We start from the raw sequence: 14,543 nt of genomic DNA, 5'->3' as shown, positions 1-14,543 counted from the left end.
CGCCCGCAGTGCCGAAGGAAGCCATACCTCCGGGCAGAGTAATGGGCGAGACCACCAAGCCTTGGCAAAGGCGGTCCAGGTTCATCAGGACACGCTGCGCACCATGTACTTTGCTTGACGTGTCGTAGTGTTTACGATGGTGTACGGAGTTGGATTCACATGAGACCAGCTACACTCAGACCAACAGATGCCCAGCCCTTCCGTGACAGCCAGCATCGAACATGAGACGTCATCGATTTTCGTAGATTCTCCATCTTCCAGAATGCCTTCCGTCCCGGATTTCAGACTTGGATTTTGAACTGCAGACCTGTATGAGACCCCATTGTCGTAGGAAGTATGGTTTGCCAAAATCTAGAAGCTGCTTCTTAAAATAGAGTCCCGTGTTTCCTAAAAATCTCCTAAAACCAGTCTATGAACTCAGGGCTTTAAAACATTTTTAATTTATTTGGTCATTCGATTTACTTGTTTTTAATACGTGATTCTCTATGAAATTGATGGGCTCAAACTAGCTGTGAACGTTCTCAGAGAGTGGAAGCAAAACACAGAGCACAGCAGTGGTTTTAAAGCCTTGAGCGTTGTGACGTGGTCGCTGACGTCTACACCAGAGTGACCCTAGTGCGCTCCTGACAGGGCTCACACAAGCTCTTCGGGGCCGAGGGCAGGTGGCCCGCCGAGGCGCCCACGGGCGTCTCGCTCTGTCACCACCCGCCTCTCACTCAGCTTGAAATAAGGAGCGGGGGCAGAAGACGGGCCATGTGTGTTTACAACATTTATAGGTCCAGAGAGATTGGCAGACAAGTGCCATTTTAATAAAAATTTATTTAAAAAAAAAAAAAAGAAAAAAGACAATATGCCGACAGTCTAATCGTAAGATTTGTCCTATAGGACTGTGACATTTATTTTCCAAAGTTTCTAAAGAATACGGGTCTGTGGTGATAAATACAGTACAATCCTTTTTCACTGTTATGTCTTTAATGTAAGAGAAAAAATATATATATCTGGTTTGCAGTATTAATGTGATAGGTAGATGCTGTTTTTCATTTTATTGACTATGGGGTGCTTATTGTGATCTGTTTAGCATATCAGGAGTGTTTTGGAGCCTGGAGACTGGACCGCCTCGTGTGGTTCTCGCGCTTACGTACAGGAGTATGCAATTGACTCAATGTGACCGCGACCCGCCTTCCCCGCGTAGATTGCGTAGCCTGTACCTTGGGGGGCACCGAGCGCGCACGGCAGCCGCTCGCCGCCACCCCACCTCCCGCCCCCGTGTGTTGCTCAGCCGGTTAAGCACAGATGGAATGTACTTATTCTTCCATTCCTGGAACAGGTCCACGTGTCGGAGTGCACTTCTCTCTGCGTCTGGTTCTCTGTTAGACGAGTCTCGTAGGATCTATGCACTGAAACGCGCAGAGAGCCGTCGGCGGTGGCTCCCCGTTGGGCGCGAGGCCAGCGGCCCGCGACGGAGCCTGCCCGCGGAGGTGGCGGACTGCAAAGCCCGCAGAAGAGATTTGCATTCTGGGCCCCAGATGCGGGTTTGCCAATCTAGAAACCGTCGCACTAAGCGTGATACCACGGACAACTCCGGAAGGGTAACAGCAGACGACTCTGTGCTAAGTGGGCTGTTTGTCCTCGTAGACAGTTTTTAAAACAAATCAAATCCACGTTCAGTGTAGAGATTTGGGGAAGGAGACGAGCCCTTCCCCCCCCCCCCCCCCCCCCGACCAGTGCTGCTTTGTGCTCTGTAGGTTTACCCCTCCCTGCCGACGGCCCTCCCCGGACCCCCTCCCCGACACTGACCTCTGGCCCTGCGGTGGGGCGGGGGTCCCGATGGGCTGCCTCTTGCTGGAGACAGCACCCCCACCTCCATCCTTGTCTGCTGGCTCGGAAGGGGGAGGGGCGACAGCAGGCGGGGCTGTGACGGACACTCGGCCTAGATTTTGGCGGCGATGACAAAGGGGCGACTATTGTTTGTGAAGATATACACTCAGAGTGGTGTGTGCGTGTGTGTCTGTGTGTGCATGTGGGTGTCTTAGTAATGGCGTTAGCCTTTTCTTGCTGTATCTTTTTTGTTTTGGGGGTTTTTTTGTTTTTTTGGGTTGGTTGGGTTTTTTGTTGTTATTTTGTTGGTTTTTGTTTTTGTTTTTGTTTGTTATTTTGGTCTTTTTAAACGAACAGAAGCCTCTGCTCTAAGAAATGTTGCAATTCCCTGTCCTTTTATTGGCAAGTGGCACTTTCTCCTATTTTCAGAAGGATACCAATACACTCTTGGCTTAAATTACCAGGAGCATCCAAGCTAAGGAGGGAATCTCTTCACTAATACACCTTTGAAATCTGAAATTAGGTTAGTTTTCAGCCATGTTTAGGGTCATCTGGAACCGTGTGTCTCAAAGGCTTGTTTCTGCGACCTGCCACAGGGTCCTGGTGGTCAGGGCAGTGGCGGTGCTTGGTAAAAATGCAGACCCCTGAATCAGATCCTCCAGAGCTGGGCTGGGCGTCTGTATTTTGTACCTTCAGCCGGGATTGCGGGGCTGCCCGAAGTCTGAGAACCCGTGATGGAGAACTTTCTGAAGAGTAATCTCCCTCGAGCACCGAGGGCCCAGCCCGGGGGAGCCCTTTGGCAATGTGGGCAGGTGCCTTCTAAGCTAACGCCCAGGAAAGATCACCGGCTGACAGAGAATTAGACCTTTTTTTTTCTTTAATCATTTGAAGGCAAGGTGTTCCTTTTCGTGGGCATAGTACTTCGAGAAAGGTACTTTGTACAGCCCTATGCTAGTCTTATAAAACCTTTCACACTAAAAGCATTAACAGACCAGACGTCTCCAGCTGGGTTAGCTGCATACCTTTGTACACATCTGATGATTCAGAATTCAAATGGCTGTAGTTACAGTTTCTCAGGTAAATAATTGTTTTCCCAAATTTCTACCAATCCCCCCGTTATTAGGATCAGTTTTGAGACAGCGTAAAACCTCAAAGTGCAGTAGACTAAGTCTGAGCCCTGTTCGTGTGGAAGCCAAAAGGGGCCCTCGCCCGTCTCTGACTGTGCTCGCACCCCCCGCCCCTGGGCTACCTCGGCCCTCGTGGCCCCAGATTCCCAGGGGAGCCCCGTCCTCCGCGTGCGTGCGGTCACCGGAGGCTCGGGGCCCGTGTGGACTCGAGTGGCGTCCGCTCGCTGGCTTTGCCCCGCCCCACTGTTAAGTAAGGTGTGCCTTGCTTTAAGCAAACTGAATGTGAAAATTATGATGTAGAAATCTGGATTCATTAAAGAGGAAAACTAGGATTTATCTCGTCTCTTTCAAAGAGGTCTCCCGATGAGATTCTTATACTGGTACTCTTCCTAGTAGATTTTAAAATGTTCGCTTTAAGAGAAATGACTGTACCCCCCTCCCTTCCCCACTGTTCTGCTCGCCCTGCTCTCGCCCTAGTGACAAAGCAATGAAGGAAACCCCGGGGGAGCCGAGGGCGGCCGCTGCTTTGTGCCCGTGCCCCTTGGGGACGCTGAGATTCCAGCCTGTTTGTGTGCTACAAGCTCAGAATTGCCTAGTGCGGATACGTTATTGTAAAACTGGGCATACCTGTACTTTTAGAAAGGGACTGTTTGGTTTGGGAGTTGAGAAATCTTCACACACACACTTTTGAGACGTTATAGGGTCTGCTTTTACTTTTTAACGTGATGTCGCTTTCTGGTGGTGTTCTCACACTCCCGTGGATGAATGTTTGCACTCTAGAACCACAGGCGGCCCCTGGCCCTCGGTGGGGGGGGGGGGGGGGGGGGGGGGGTTTGCCCGAGAGGGACGTGGTGGCAACGGAGTGATTTCCCTGCTCTTTTGAGGTTGGCCGGGGTCCCTGCTCTGACCGATGTTCACCCTGGCTGCGGGGTGCTCATTGGAAAAGACCGTGTAGTTCAGTTCCTGCAGCGGGGTGCGGGGTAGTTTTACTGATGTCATATTATATGTTATTTTTATTGTTGGTAAATGCAAATGTTGCTATTTATTTTTTTTCTTTCTGCTCTGGTTCGATTTGGCCGATGTGGATATCCCAGTGCATGTGGTACCTGATGGATATGCTAGCAGTTTCTTTCCCCAACTTTTATAAATTGCCTAATGTTTACCTGCAAGTTTGCCGGATGATTTTATTTTTGAAAGCCACAAATGTAATTTTTCTGGATGAATTGTTTTTCTTATATATGCAGCAATGTAATTTTACATTGATCTGCAGGGTGATTTAAATTTTATTTTTACAAGGCAGTTTTTCAGTCAAATTATATATTTGATACAATATGTTAAGGGTAGACCAGCCAAGCGTCCTGCAGTTGGGACACCAGACTGTCTCTGGGGGGCCTGGGGGGCTGGGACGGCTTCTCTTGGTTGCTTGGCATCATGGAAGCACTTGGCTTGGTTCGTGGAGCCGTCAGGATCTGGATATACTCCTTCAACGGGACTTTGATCTGTTGGACAGTTAAAAGGATTTTTCATGGGCATTTTCCTACACCTAAGGCAGTTCCATTAGGAGGAGCTTTAGAAGTTGACATAATCCAGACAGTGGACAATCCCAGTGGCCCAGACAAGCCATAGAAATTTCCCTGTGACCTCTCTTTGACTCATCTCTCACGCTCATGAGAAAAGGAATGTACAATAAATAGAAACTTCCTCAGTGTTCGTACGCCTCACTTTCAGAATGCAAATAGTTTATTTATATTTTAAGCCCTTCCCCAAAGTAACCAAGAATCTTCTCCCTCGAGCTGCCCTGCCTGCGGGTTTCGGCTGCGGTGACGTTCTCTTCAGTGTGGACACGGTGCACGTGTGACTTTGTAATGGGGCTGTCTGTGTTACGCACACACGCTGACTCTTTTGTAAGGAAGATTTTCAACTCAGAATAATTGCACTGATTTTTTGACAACTTCCTTTTTATTATGTCCAACTTTGCATCTGCTGTACTTGTTTGAAATGATTGTAAATAGATGTAGGGCCGCAAACGTGATAGGAACGCGACGTGTCGCTTTGTTGTAGGGTACTGGCACGTTTTCAGTATTATGTGTTAGAGTCGCGTGGACTTTACTCTGCCTCTTTAGCCTTGTGTCTGCTGACCATTCATGAAGGACAAATTAGCCTCGTTTTCTTGTTTTCCAGAAAGGAAGTTTGCAGTTTATTGAAAGGAGAGTATGCTCTCCCGTTGAGGTCTGAAGATTGAACTTTAAGAGGGTTAATTATAAATCCTTTGAACGCTCTCTTTGGTCTAATTCCTGGTTGTTTTTCATGGCTCCTTAAAGCATTTTCTTCCAGTTCCATCCAGCATCTGACCGTTCGGATCAGAAGCATCTGTGTGGCCAGTGGCCTCCCTCACTTCTCTTTGGTCAGCCATCATTTTAAAGCCATGAGATCACTGTTGTGTCAAAACCGTCATTTGTGGCTTAGCCCATCGATGCTGGAGAGACCTGAGATCCAGCGCTGTTCCTTTATGCCTTGTGACGTTGCTAGATGAGAAGTATGTGCTCCAGCCCACAGCCCACAGTGTGTAATTGTTTGCGGTCAGGCTACCCAGTAAGACACACACGGAGCTTCTAGACCCAAACCGGTCACGAATGTGTGTCAACGTAGCGTCGATGCCATCGTGGTGCCCTCCGTAATGCTTTTTTGGTTATGTTTTGCCATTTTATTGTCTAAAGTGAATGTATTGGCCTAGCCAAATCACTACAGAAAGTGGTTTCTGAATACCTTTTAGTTTAAAAAAAAGTAAATAAATGCAGATAAAGGCTACCTCTGAATTCTCAGTAGATTCGTGTTTGCTCTTAAGTGTAGCTATCCACACTGAAAATAGCCAAAACGTTGCCTGAATAAACTGAATTGTGAACATCTCTCTCTCCAGTTCTGGCTTGAAAATGCGTGTGCCATACTGTGACCCGTGGGCAGTCCCCTCCTCCCCCTCGGAGGTAAGAGAGGCGGGTCGGGACTCCTCGGGGCTGCCCGGCTCCGTTTTAGGACTCGTTTTAGGACTCTAAGCAGCCAGCACGAATGAAACGGAAGAGCCTCCCGCACCGTCCTCCCAGGCTGGCGGGAGTGCCTCCGTGCGGGGCTGCGTGCGGGGCTGCGTGCAGCAAGACCCTGAAGCGGCCTGTGGTCCTGGCCTTGTGCGCTTCCCTGTTTGCTGCGAGAAAGCACTCTTCTCTCTGCTTCACTTGTGAATGGGTTGAAAACGGCTCCCTCTGCGCTCTCCTCCCTTTTTATAGGCTCTGTAAAATCACAAAGGTGCTTAAACACCGACTCTTGTGCAAAAATAATCCATCTAAAGTGGCCGTGTGGTCGCAGGAGACAGTGCGGTCGTGATCGGCCTTTGACCTTGGAACCTTGAGTTACTGTCACTCCCTACTTAAAAATGATCTACGGTTTAAAAGCAAAATGTTCTGTCCGAGTCCAAGGCCCTTTGTTTGACCGGACATAAGGGCCCACAGCCAGCATCTTGAAGTCGGAGTTCCCAGGGCCCCCTGGGTCATCTGACACTAACTCGCTAACTCGCAGTCAGTCTGTCCTGAGAGTCTGTCACCTACCGCTCTGAATAGCCCTCCCTGTGATTAACCACTTTGCTGCCAGAACGTCCTTTGCCCACACGCTGCCGTGGGTCAGTCGGGGTCGCCCTCTGCCCTCTTCCCCTCTTGTCTTTAGGCTCGTTAGGTTCTCTCATCTTTGGAAGGTCCGCATTTGCTGCGAGACCCCTCCGTTGGTTTGCTCTTAAATTGTTGAGGGACAGGCGGGCGGTTTTGCGGGAACGGACGTCTGGGGGCGTGGAGGTTGCTCTGCTCGCTCACCGGACGCTCCTCAGATGCTGACTTTGGCGCAGAGGCGTTACGCGTGTAACATGACCTGGCAGTTTTTGCCTTTAGCACTGTCGTTTTGGGTTTTGATGCTTTTCTCGCTGCGCGGCGTGCTTTAACCCTGAAAGAGCTAAGTGTCCTTTGCGGTCTTTCTACGAATGTTTTGTAATGGCGCGACTACACTGTTTTGTAGACACAGCCCTCCCCAAGATGCGTGGGCGCTCAGCGCGGGCACCCTCCGTGTCTGCTGACCTGCTGCTTCTGGAACTGCTCGGGCGCTCTGGGTTGGCCTTCTCTTCGACCAGAATCCCATTCAGGGCGTTTTCAGGGGACACCGCACGGCAGCCCGCTCTGATTCAGTAATGTGAACTGTTGAACTCAGATCTGCCCATGAGCTCTGTGCATAAATGTCTCCAGAATCCCGGGGTGGCCCTCTCCTGCCATTTTCACGTTCATGAAAAATTATTTTAAAAGAGGGAGCTGAAGACTACTGGTGCTTTTGTTAACACTTTTCTCTTACTGGTTGATGTGAAAGAGTTAAAGCTAAAACACCAAATATTAACTCTTCCTCCTCAAGTGTCTCCAGGAACTAGATGTTGAGGCCACCCTCGTTAAGCACCTTCTGAATCAAGGTCCTTCAAACCGTGAGTCGATCCCAAGACCAGCCTACACCATGAGGCCAGGGGTGCGGTGCAGGCCAACTGCGTGGCCCCTTGGCACCACTTGGCAGACCTCGGTGCTTGTGTTGGGGAGCCGAGGCTCCTTTGAACTCTAGAGACTGTGGGGACAATCTGTGGGGGGGGGGGGGGGCGCGGGAGAGGGCAGGTCCCTCTGACCCAGGAAGTGGGTGGCACCAGGCCTTCCTCTGGTCTCCCTCGGTACCCGACTGCGCATGTTCTGGAAGACCCAGTCTCAGCCTCTGTGCCTTTAAAAGTCCGGTCCTCAGTGTCCTTTTGGAATCGCGTTGGGGCTGCGTTTTCATTGGGAAGTAAGCCTGGATCATTCCACAAGTCAGTCATTGACCTTCTGCCTTTGAAGCTGCGTTTGCTCCTCAGCTCCTGACTTTGTAAACTGTGATGCCCGTGCATACTGTCTCACGTCAGAAAACGTTAGGTTCTTGTAGCCGCAGGATTTCCTTTCCAAGTCCACGTCCGCGGCGGGGATTCCGGGAAATGCGCGCAAGGTCCATCTCTTTTAGTCAGGCGTCGACCATAACCGTCAGCAAGACCTGGTGGTTTTGTCCCCTTAGTCGCTTGACAAGACTATTTGGTGTCATGGAACTAGATTTTTAGAAAAGGAATTGGAATCGTGTCTCTGGTAAATTGCGCGTGAAGTCCTCAGACGTAAGGTGCTATTCAGTCCTACTGTCCTTCTCTCGGGACGCTTTTCGTTAGCGTTGCTCTGTTTTGTGTCGTGTGCGGGGAAGCTGCTGACTGGGGTGAGCCGTGCATATAGGACTCCCGATGCTGACATACCTACAATGCAGTTTTTATCTCGAACTCGTCCAAGCCAGGTTTTGAGCAGTTTCTTGGCTGATGGTCTAATGACAAAACACCTTACCCTGTCCGGGATGATTTTATTGCTTTCAAGCGGGGGAAGGAACCCCATGTTCCTTATTTGGAAAATGCGTAGAAATCCACCCTTACTGGCTCCTCTTGGCCCTCCCTTCTCCCGGTCTCTCCTTTGTGAAAGGCAGTGAGTGGTCCTTCCCTCGGCAGAGGTGCTGGCTGCAGAGGGGAGGACACATTCAGAATTTCGGATCTTCTTCCAAGGCAAATACACGCGTGACTAAAATCCTGAGAGTATATCGTGTAGCACTAAATGGAAATTTGAGTCCTGAGTTTGATAGTGGTTTTAATGTAGTGGCTGAAGGTATGAATTCATGTTTTGTAACTATAGAGGCAAGTGAGTTTTTACTTTTTCAAAAGTTTTAAGAGAATAATTGTTAAGTTTCTGTGCAGCAAAGTGGCTAATTACTCATTAAATACAAGAAAAGAATGTAGTGTCTAAATCCAGATTTTTCTTACCTCTGATACACTTCAGATTACTTACCTAATACGTATTGAGGGGTTTTAACCCTGAGTTTTATCAACTTTTCTAGTTTTATTTTATTTTTATAAAATAATTGAAAAAGAACCAAAAATGAATTCAGAAGTTCCATAGGTAGATCTTGCCCCTTCTTAATTTTCCCCCCACAATAAAACATTTTAGAAGATATTTTGAATCCAAATGTATTGTGACCATTGAAAGTTTACTATTTTCTAAGAAGCTGAGCAGCTACAAGGGCCTCGTTTCAGGCGGTACTCTGCGTATTGTCTACGGACTGTTTATACCTGTGCGGTGGGTCTATGTGACGACGTCTTGTGCTTGCAATAGAGAAACCGTGCAGTGCTGTTTTGTAAAACTGCAAGTTCCTGTACAAACTAGTATTTATATACATTGGCCTCTCTGTATAATTTCTCATTTGCTACATGAATTGTACAATTAATTATAAAATTATAGTACCTGCTAAATACAATTCGGAGGCTTACGTCCTTGTCTTTTGTTCACTACCATTCCGTGTGTTTTGAGGATGTCCGATGCCTGCATGACGCGAGGTGGTAATGCCACTTTAAATCAAGCCTTAATCAGATGTTAAAATTGTAAGTTTCAGAGTATGCAAAAATATTAGGCAGGGTGGGTTTAAACCGTTCAGATCAAGATGCTATATCCTAAATCAACCAGTCTCTTCTTTGGAGTTACAAAGGGAAACTTTCGGTGATCCAGATCCCTCTCTCGCTCTCTCTGGTCTGGCGTGGCCGTTGCCACTGCTCGATGCAAACGGACCATTGTGCATTTCTGTGGCAGTCAAAATGACCTATTCTGAAAGTCTAGAGTCTTTTTCAGGGTTACTTTTAAATGTTTGGTTTTTTTCCCTCCAGTCTGAGATTTATTTATGGCAAATGGAGAGTGTGATTTGGGCATGAATCTTACTGAACCTGCTCACGTTCTAAGCTTTCTTCAGGTAGTGCCACCTGCCATCGCTTCCGCATAGGATTATCTGGATTTTTGTTTTTGTAAAAGCATCTTAAACTTAGACATAAAATGGAGGGGACCCAGCTTTCTTTACAATGTGGATCTACCTCAGTTAAACAGTTGGGTGCTATTTACTAAGTCTGTCAAATCAAATTGGAAAAAGTAACCAAACAGCAGGACATAACTCCACACAAAGCTTGAAATCGTAATTTCCGTTTATTTAATAATCTTTTTATTTATTTTGTGCCTTTTGTGTTGAATCCTAATGCATTGAAAAAATCAGTATGAAATTAAAATTCTTACATTGCAGGTGGGGAGAAAAGCCCAATTGGCCATGGAATTTGATAGGTTGCCCCCAGCCAACAAGTAAGGTAGAACTGAAATCCCAACTGCCCTCTTGTGAAAAGAAAAGAAAAAAAAAAAAATTATGTCCAAGAGCAAATTAACATTTTACAAACAAATTCCAAACTCTTCTATGCATGTACTTAAAGCTCTCTCTTCATTTTCTGTGCCAATGAAGGGGCAGCCAAAGCAACTCCCACGTACTTAACTGTTGCGGGTTTTGCCATCTGTGCCCCTCCCTCCCCCCCCCCCCCCGCCACCTCTGGCATATTTTATACATTTATTTCATAAGCAGCAAATGGACTGTTGTCGATTTCGTCTCTCCTGGTGGAGGTGTTGGTGGCCAGGGGGGAGCCGGAGGAAGAGGGGGGTGCGGGAGCCACTGAAGTGTGGGGTGGGCCGTGGTGGGGTGGGGGGAGGCCTGCATTCAGCAACAGCCCCGGGGTTGCCCTGAGTGAGGCAAGCTTTCTGGCAGGTGAGAAAGTTAAGGTAGGAGATCGATGACTTTCCATGCTTTTATATTTGGCAGTTTACAATTCTAGACTTTTCCTACTGTGGTGATCTTTTTTAACTTAATTGTTTGGAGGTAACACAATATTTTGGAGTCTTAAGAATTTGATTTTATACCAATAAGAAATAAAAATTAGGGATCTTTCCTGTAGTGTATAGTTTTACTATTTTAAAGAGATCTCTGAATTTTACAAGAGAACCAACATTCCTTAGTGGCAAAACTCTGAAAGTTGATTTGGGAGGCTTTTTGCTGCAGGATCTCCAAAAAATGGGATGATTCTAGTTAAATGTTCTCATTGTTGAGCGTCCATCGGGTCAGTACTTGAGCTCTATTTTGTAGAGTCGCTCATCCTTCGGTATGCTGCATATACAGATCGGCGCCGTTGCACTTTCTCAGTGGTGAGAAACGCCCCGCAATTGGCTCACCAGTAAGCATTCTGTTCTTTCACCTAACAAGAGTACTTTGGGGCAGGTGATTAAATTTATATAGGTACCTCAAGAAAAAGAACCTGAATATGCTGCATTTTGTTTCTTTAGCTTTTATATGTAGCATTTTGTTTTGCTCTTATCATCTTGTTTAGATCTACGCTTTTTGGACCCCAACAGACTGTTGGACGAGATTTTAAAGTGACTCTTGTCGGGATACAGGATCCTTTGTTTTTGTCTTTTCAACTGCAGTATCTGGTTCAAAGGTCGCCCACCATTAGTGCTATTTCACCCAAATGCACCTGCGAAAAAGGATACCGTGTGTGTAGGCAGACAATAATGTTCCCAGTCCTTTCTGTTCATGCTGCTTCCTTAATTCTTTTCTCCGTGTCATCAAGAGGTTGGATGACTTGTTTCTAAGGTCAGACTTAAACATCTTGGCATCTTAATGGCTTCAACACAGACCTCACAAAATTGCCATTGAGTAAGTAGCATGATCCTAAAGGAAGCGCTGGCATCAGGCAGCCGGATGGATCTGGTCTCGGAAGAGCCAGTCTCCGCGTCTCTCCATCCCCAGCCCTCACCCTCACCCGGCAGGTGGGGAGTGGTCTTGATGGACGAAAGACAAACTGGTGAAGAATGCCAAAGGCTGAGACACTGAGCATCTATTGTCACGTTCAAGCTTAGCTGGGTCCTTTCGAGTTTGTTTTACAGCTTACTAGGTTAAGTAGTTTGCACTATTTTTGCAATAAATTCATGGAAAACCTAACAGTTACTTGTTTTGTTTCTTACTGTGTGTATATAAACTAATACTAAAAGTTTGGCATAGTGTTTTTTCACCTCCTTACATAACCCTTAACATGCACAGAATGCTGTAAATCTGATAAAATATGATGTGAATGATATTTTATAAAGTTATTTTGTATGGTGTCAATTTTGTTTTGCCTCATAGTATGTCAGCAAAAAATAAAATAAAATTCCTCATATTTACAGCTGCCTCTCCCAAAGATTTTCAATTACTCACAGATTTTATTTGGGCACTATCTTCGGTACGGTGTAAGATTCCAGGTTTCCAAGGTGGGAGCACGCCTCCAGTGATGGACGTCCAGAGGCCTAGTCTGCAAGTATTGGACCAATTCCTTGAACAACGTATCCAGAAACTCAAAAGGGCTAAGCATCAGTCCCTGAGAATTCGGGTTTGGGGATGAGAGCCACAGGAACGAACTAGAAAAACAAATGCGGTGTCTAGGGGGACTGGGGTGTTTCTACTCTAAATGCCATGAGAAAGGATGAAGTCAAAAGCCGCAGAACTAAGCCCCAGGCAGATGCAAGCCCTGAGATCCACATTGTGTGGGAACCGGAGCTGACCACATCCAGGTGTCTCATCCTGGTGCGTCACAACCCCCTCCACCAGGCTAGGGTGACACATACTGCTGCAGCTCTGAAGGCCCTGGTGGCCTTGCTGTGGGCTCTTTGTGACTCCCACTATCTGTACCCTCAAGAATATATGCTGTTGGGAAAGGAGGGCTGGACTTAAAGCCAAACAATGGCTGAAAACCCTAGGATACACGTACATTGGTGCTAAAGCAGGCCAAGGTTTCGTTCTTGGTATTTTCTGATTTTTAAGACTGTATTAATTACAGAGAATGTAAAAATTCAGATGAACATAAAGATGAAAATTTTCGATTATTTATAATCACAACACGGATAGGGATTCTTAAAACTTCTGGTGTATTTTGTTCCAGTCTTTTTCTTTTTTTTTTTTTTTTTTTTTCCTTCCCCTTTCCTGACAAAATCAAGATGAAGTTCTTCCCACTCCCTCCTGCCTAATGTATCCAGGACCCTGTACTTCTCACTGACTTACTATCTAAAACCACCTAGCACTTTTGTGCCCACTGGCCCCGGGACATCTAGCTGCTACTGGAAGAATATAAGAAAATGATGAGAGCTCTATAATCTCTTAATCGATATGGGCTTACCTTATTACATTCTTGCTGTTTAAGTCTCACTTTATTGAGCGGCCAGAAGCATTATAGTCACGAACTGACTACAAAAACCTAAGGATTAAAACTGTAATGATGGGGCGCCTGGGAGGCTCAGTCGGTTAAGCATCCAATCTTTGATTTTGGCTCAGGTCGTGACCTCCCTTGCTTATGAGATCAAGCCCAGAGTCAGGCTCCCCACTAACAGTGCAGACCCTGCTTGGGATTCTCTGTCTCTGTCTCTCCCCCTCTCCCCTCTCCCATTTACATGCTTTCTCTCTAAAGAAGTAAAATTTTAAAAACCTATGATGGTGAGTGTTACACGAATTAGGAAATAATTTCAGAAAAGCAAGCTGCTTGATCAGGGTGTTTCTGCTCCACAGAGGACAGGGAGCCCACATCAAGAGGAATGGAAGGTTAAGGTAGGAAAACTACATGTAGCATTTACAGCAGAGTAAGATCAGTGTTCGGGGCCTTGAGTGCCAAGAATGTACACCACATAGGTGGGGAGAGACGATCCCTTCTAAGCTGCATGGTCCAGTAAAGAAAGTAGTCTGGGATTTGAATCCCATGCCCACCACCTCCTAGGTGTGTCCTGCACCAGTGCCTTGACCTGACCACCCATTCCCTTTGTGAAATGCGGACACTATACAGTTGATGGGAGGATTCGATGAAAGGTACACAGTACTAGAAGAGGCTTGGGTCCCGACAGCTACTTGAACATTTCTGACCAGGAAAAAAAAATCTTCACAAAGCCGTTTTGATAATCTGTTACCAGTATAGAAGAGGAAAAGGAAGGAGGCTGCAGAGATGAGGAAACCAGTGAGGAGCAGGCTGTTGGATCAGACTGGCACACGACCCAAGGAGGAGAGCTCCCTGAACTGGGTCGGAAATGCTTAGACGGGTTAAGAATGTTCAGTTGGTTGAACACAAACCAGTGAGTATTTTTCTGGGGGATTTCTTAAACAGCATCGTGTCCCGAAGGCACAGATACTAGCGGCCGTGCACGGCACTTAAAGAGATACTCAGAGATCTTTGTGACTTTGGGTTTGATGACAAGTTTTCAGATATGATCAGAAAAGCATGATCCCCAGAGAAAAAACATAAACTGGATTTCCTCAAAATTAAGAACTTCTCATAGAGATATCATTATTTCTGCTCTTTGAAAGATGCTGTCAAGACAAGGAAAAGACAAGCTACACATTGGGAGAAAATATTTGCAAATCACATAATCTAGCAAAGGGCTTGTTTTCAAAATATATAACATTCTCAAAACACAACCAAAAGAAAACCCAATAAAAAGATGGGCAATTTGGACACTTTACCCAAGAAAATACGGTAAATGAGCAAATACTAAGATGCTCAACATTAGTTACTAGTGAAATGCAAATTAAAACCTATACCCATTAAAGGGGCTGAAATTTAAAACAAAAACAAAAACAACCTACCAAGTTTTGCAGAGG

General features: G+C 46.4%; 1 protein-coding gene across 4 annotated transcripts in view; it reads left to right on the top strand.

Moving 5' to 3' along the window:
- Window positions 1-12,090, top strand: part of AGO2 (argonaute RISC catalytic component 2) — a 116,646-nt gene extending 104,556 nt beyond the window's left edge. For all 4 annotated transcript variants that reach the window (XM_019823195.3, XM_023248473.2, XM_023248472.2 and 1 more), the window contains one exon: window positions 10-12,090. In XM_019823195.3, coding sequence (XP_019678754.1) covers window positions 10-118 — 109 coding nt within the window. In that variant the 3' untranslated portion in view covers window positions 119-12,090. The remainder of the gene's footprint in view (window positions 1-9) is intronic.
- Window positions 12,091-14,543: the final 2,453 nt, after the last annotated feature.

The sequence above is a fragment of the Felis catus genome, chromosome F2 (assembly GCF_018350175.1).
Source record: "Felis catus isolate Fca126 chromosome F2, F.catus_Fca126_mat1.0, whole genome shotgun sequence".
Lineage (NCBI taxonomy): Eukaryota > Metazoa > Chordata > Mammalia > Carnivora > Felidae > Felis > Felis catus.
This window is presented reverse-complemented; position numbering and strand designations above follow the sequence as displayed.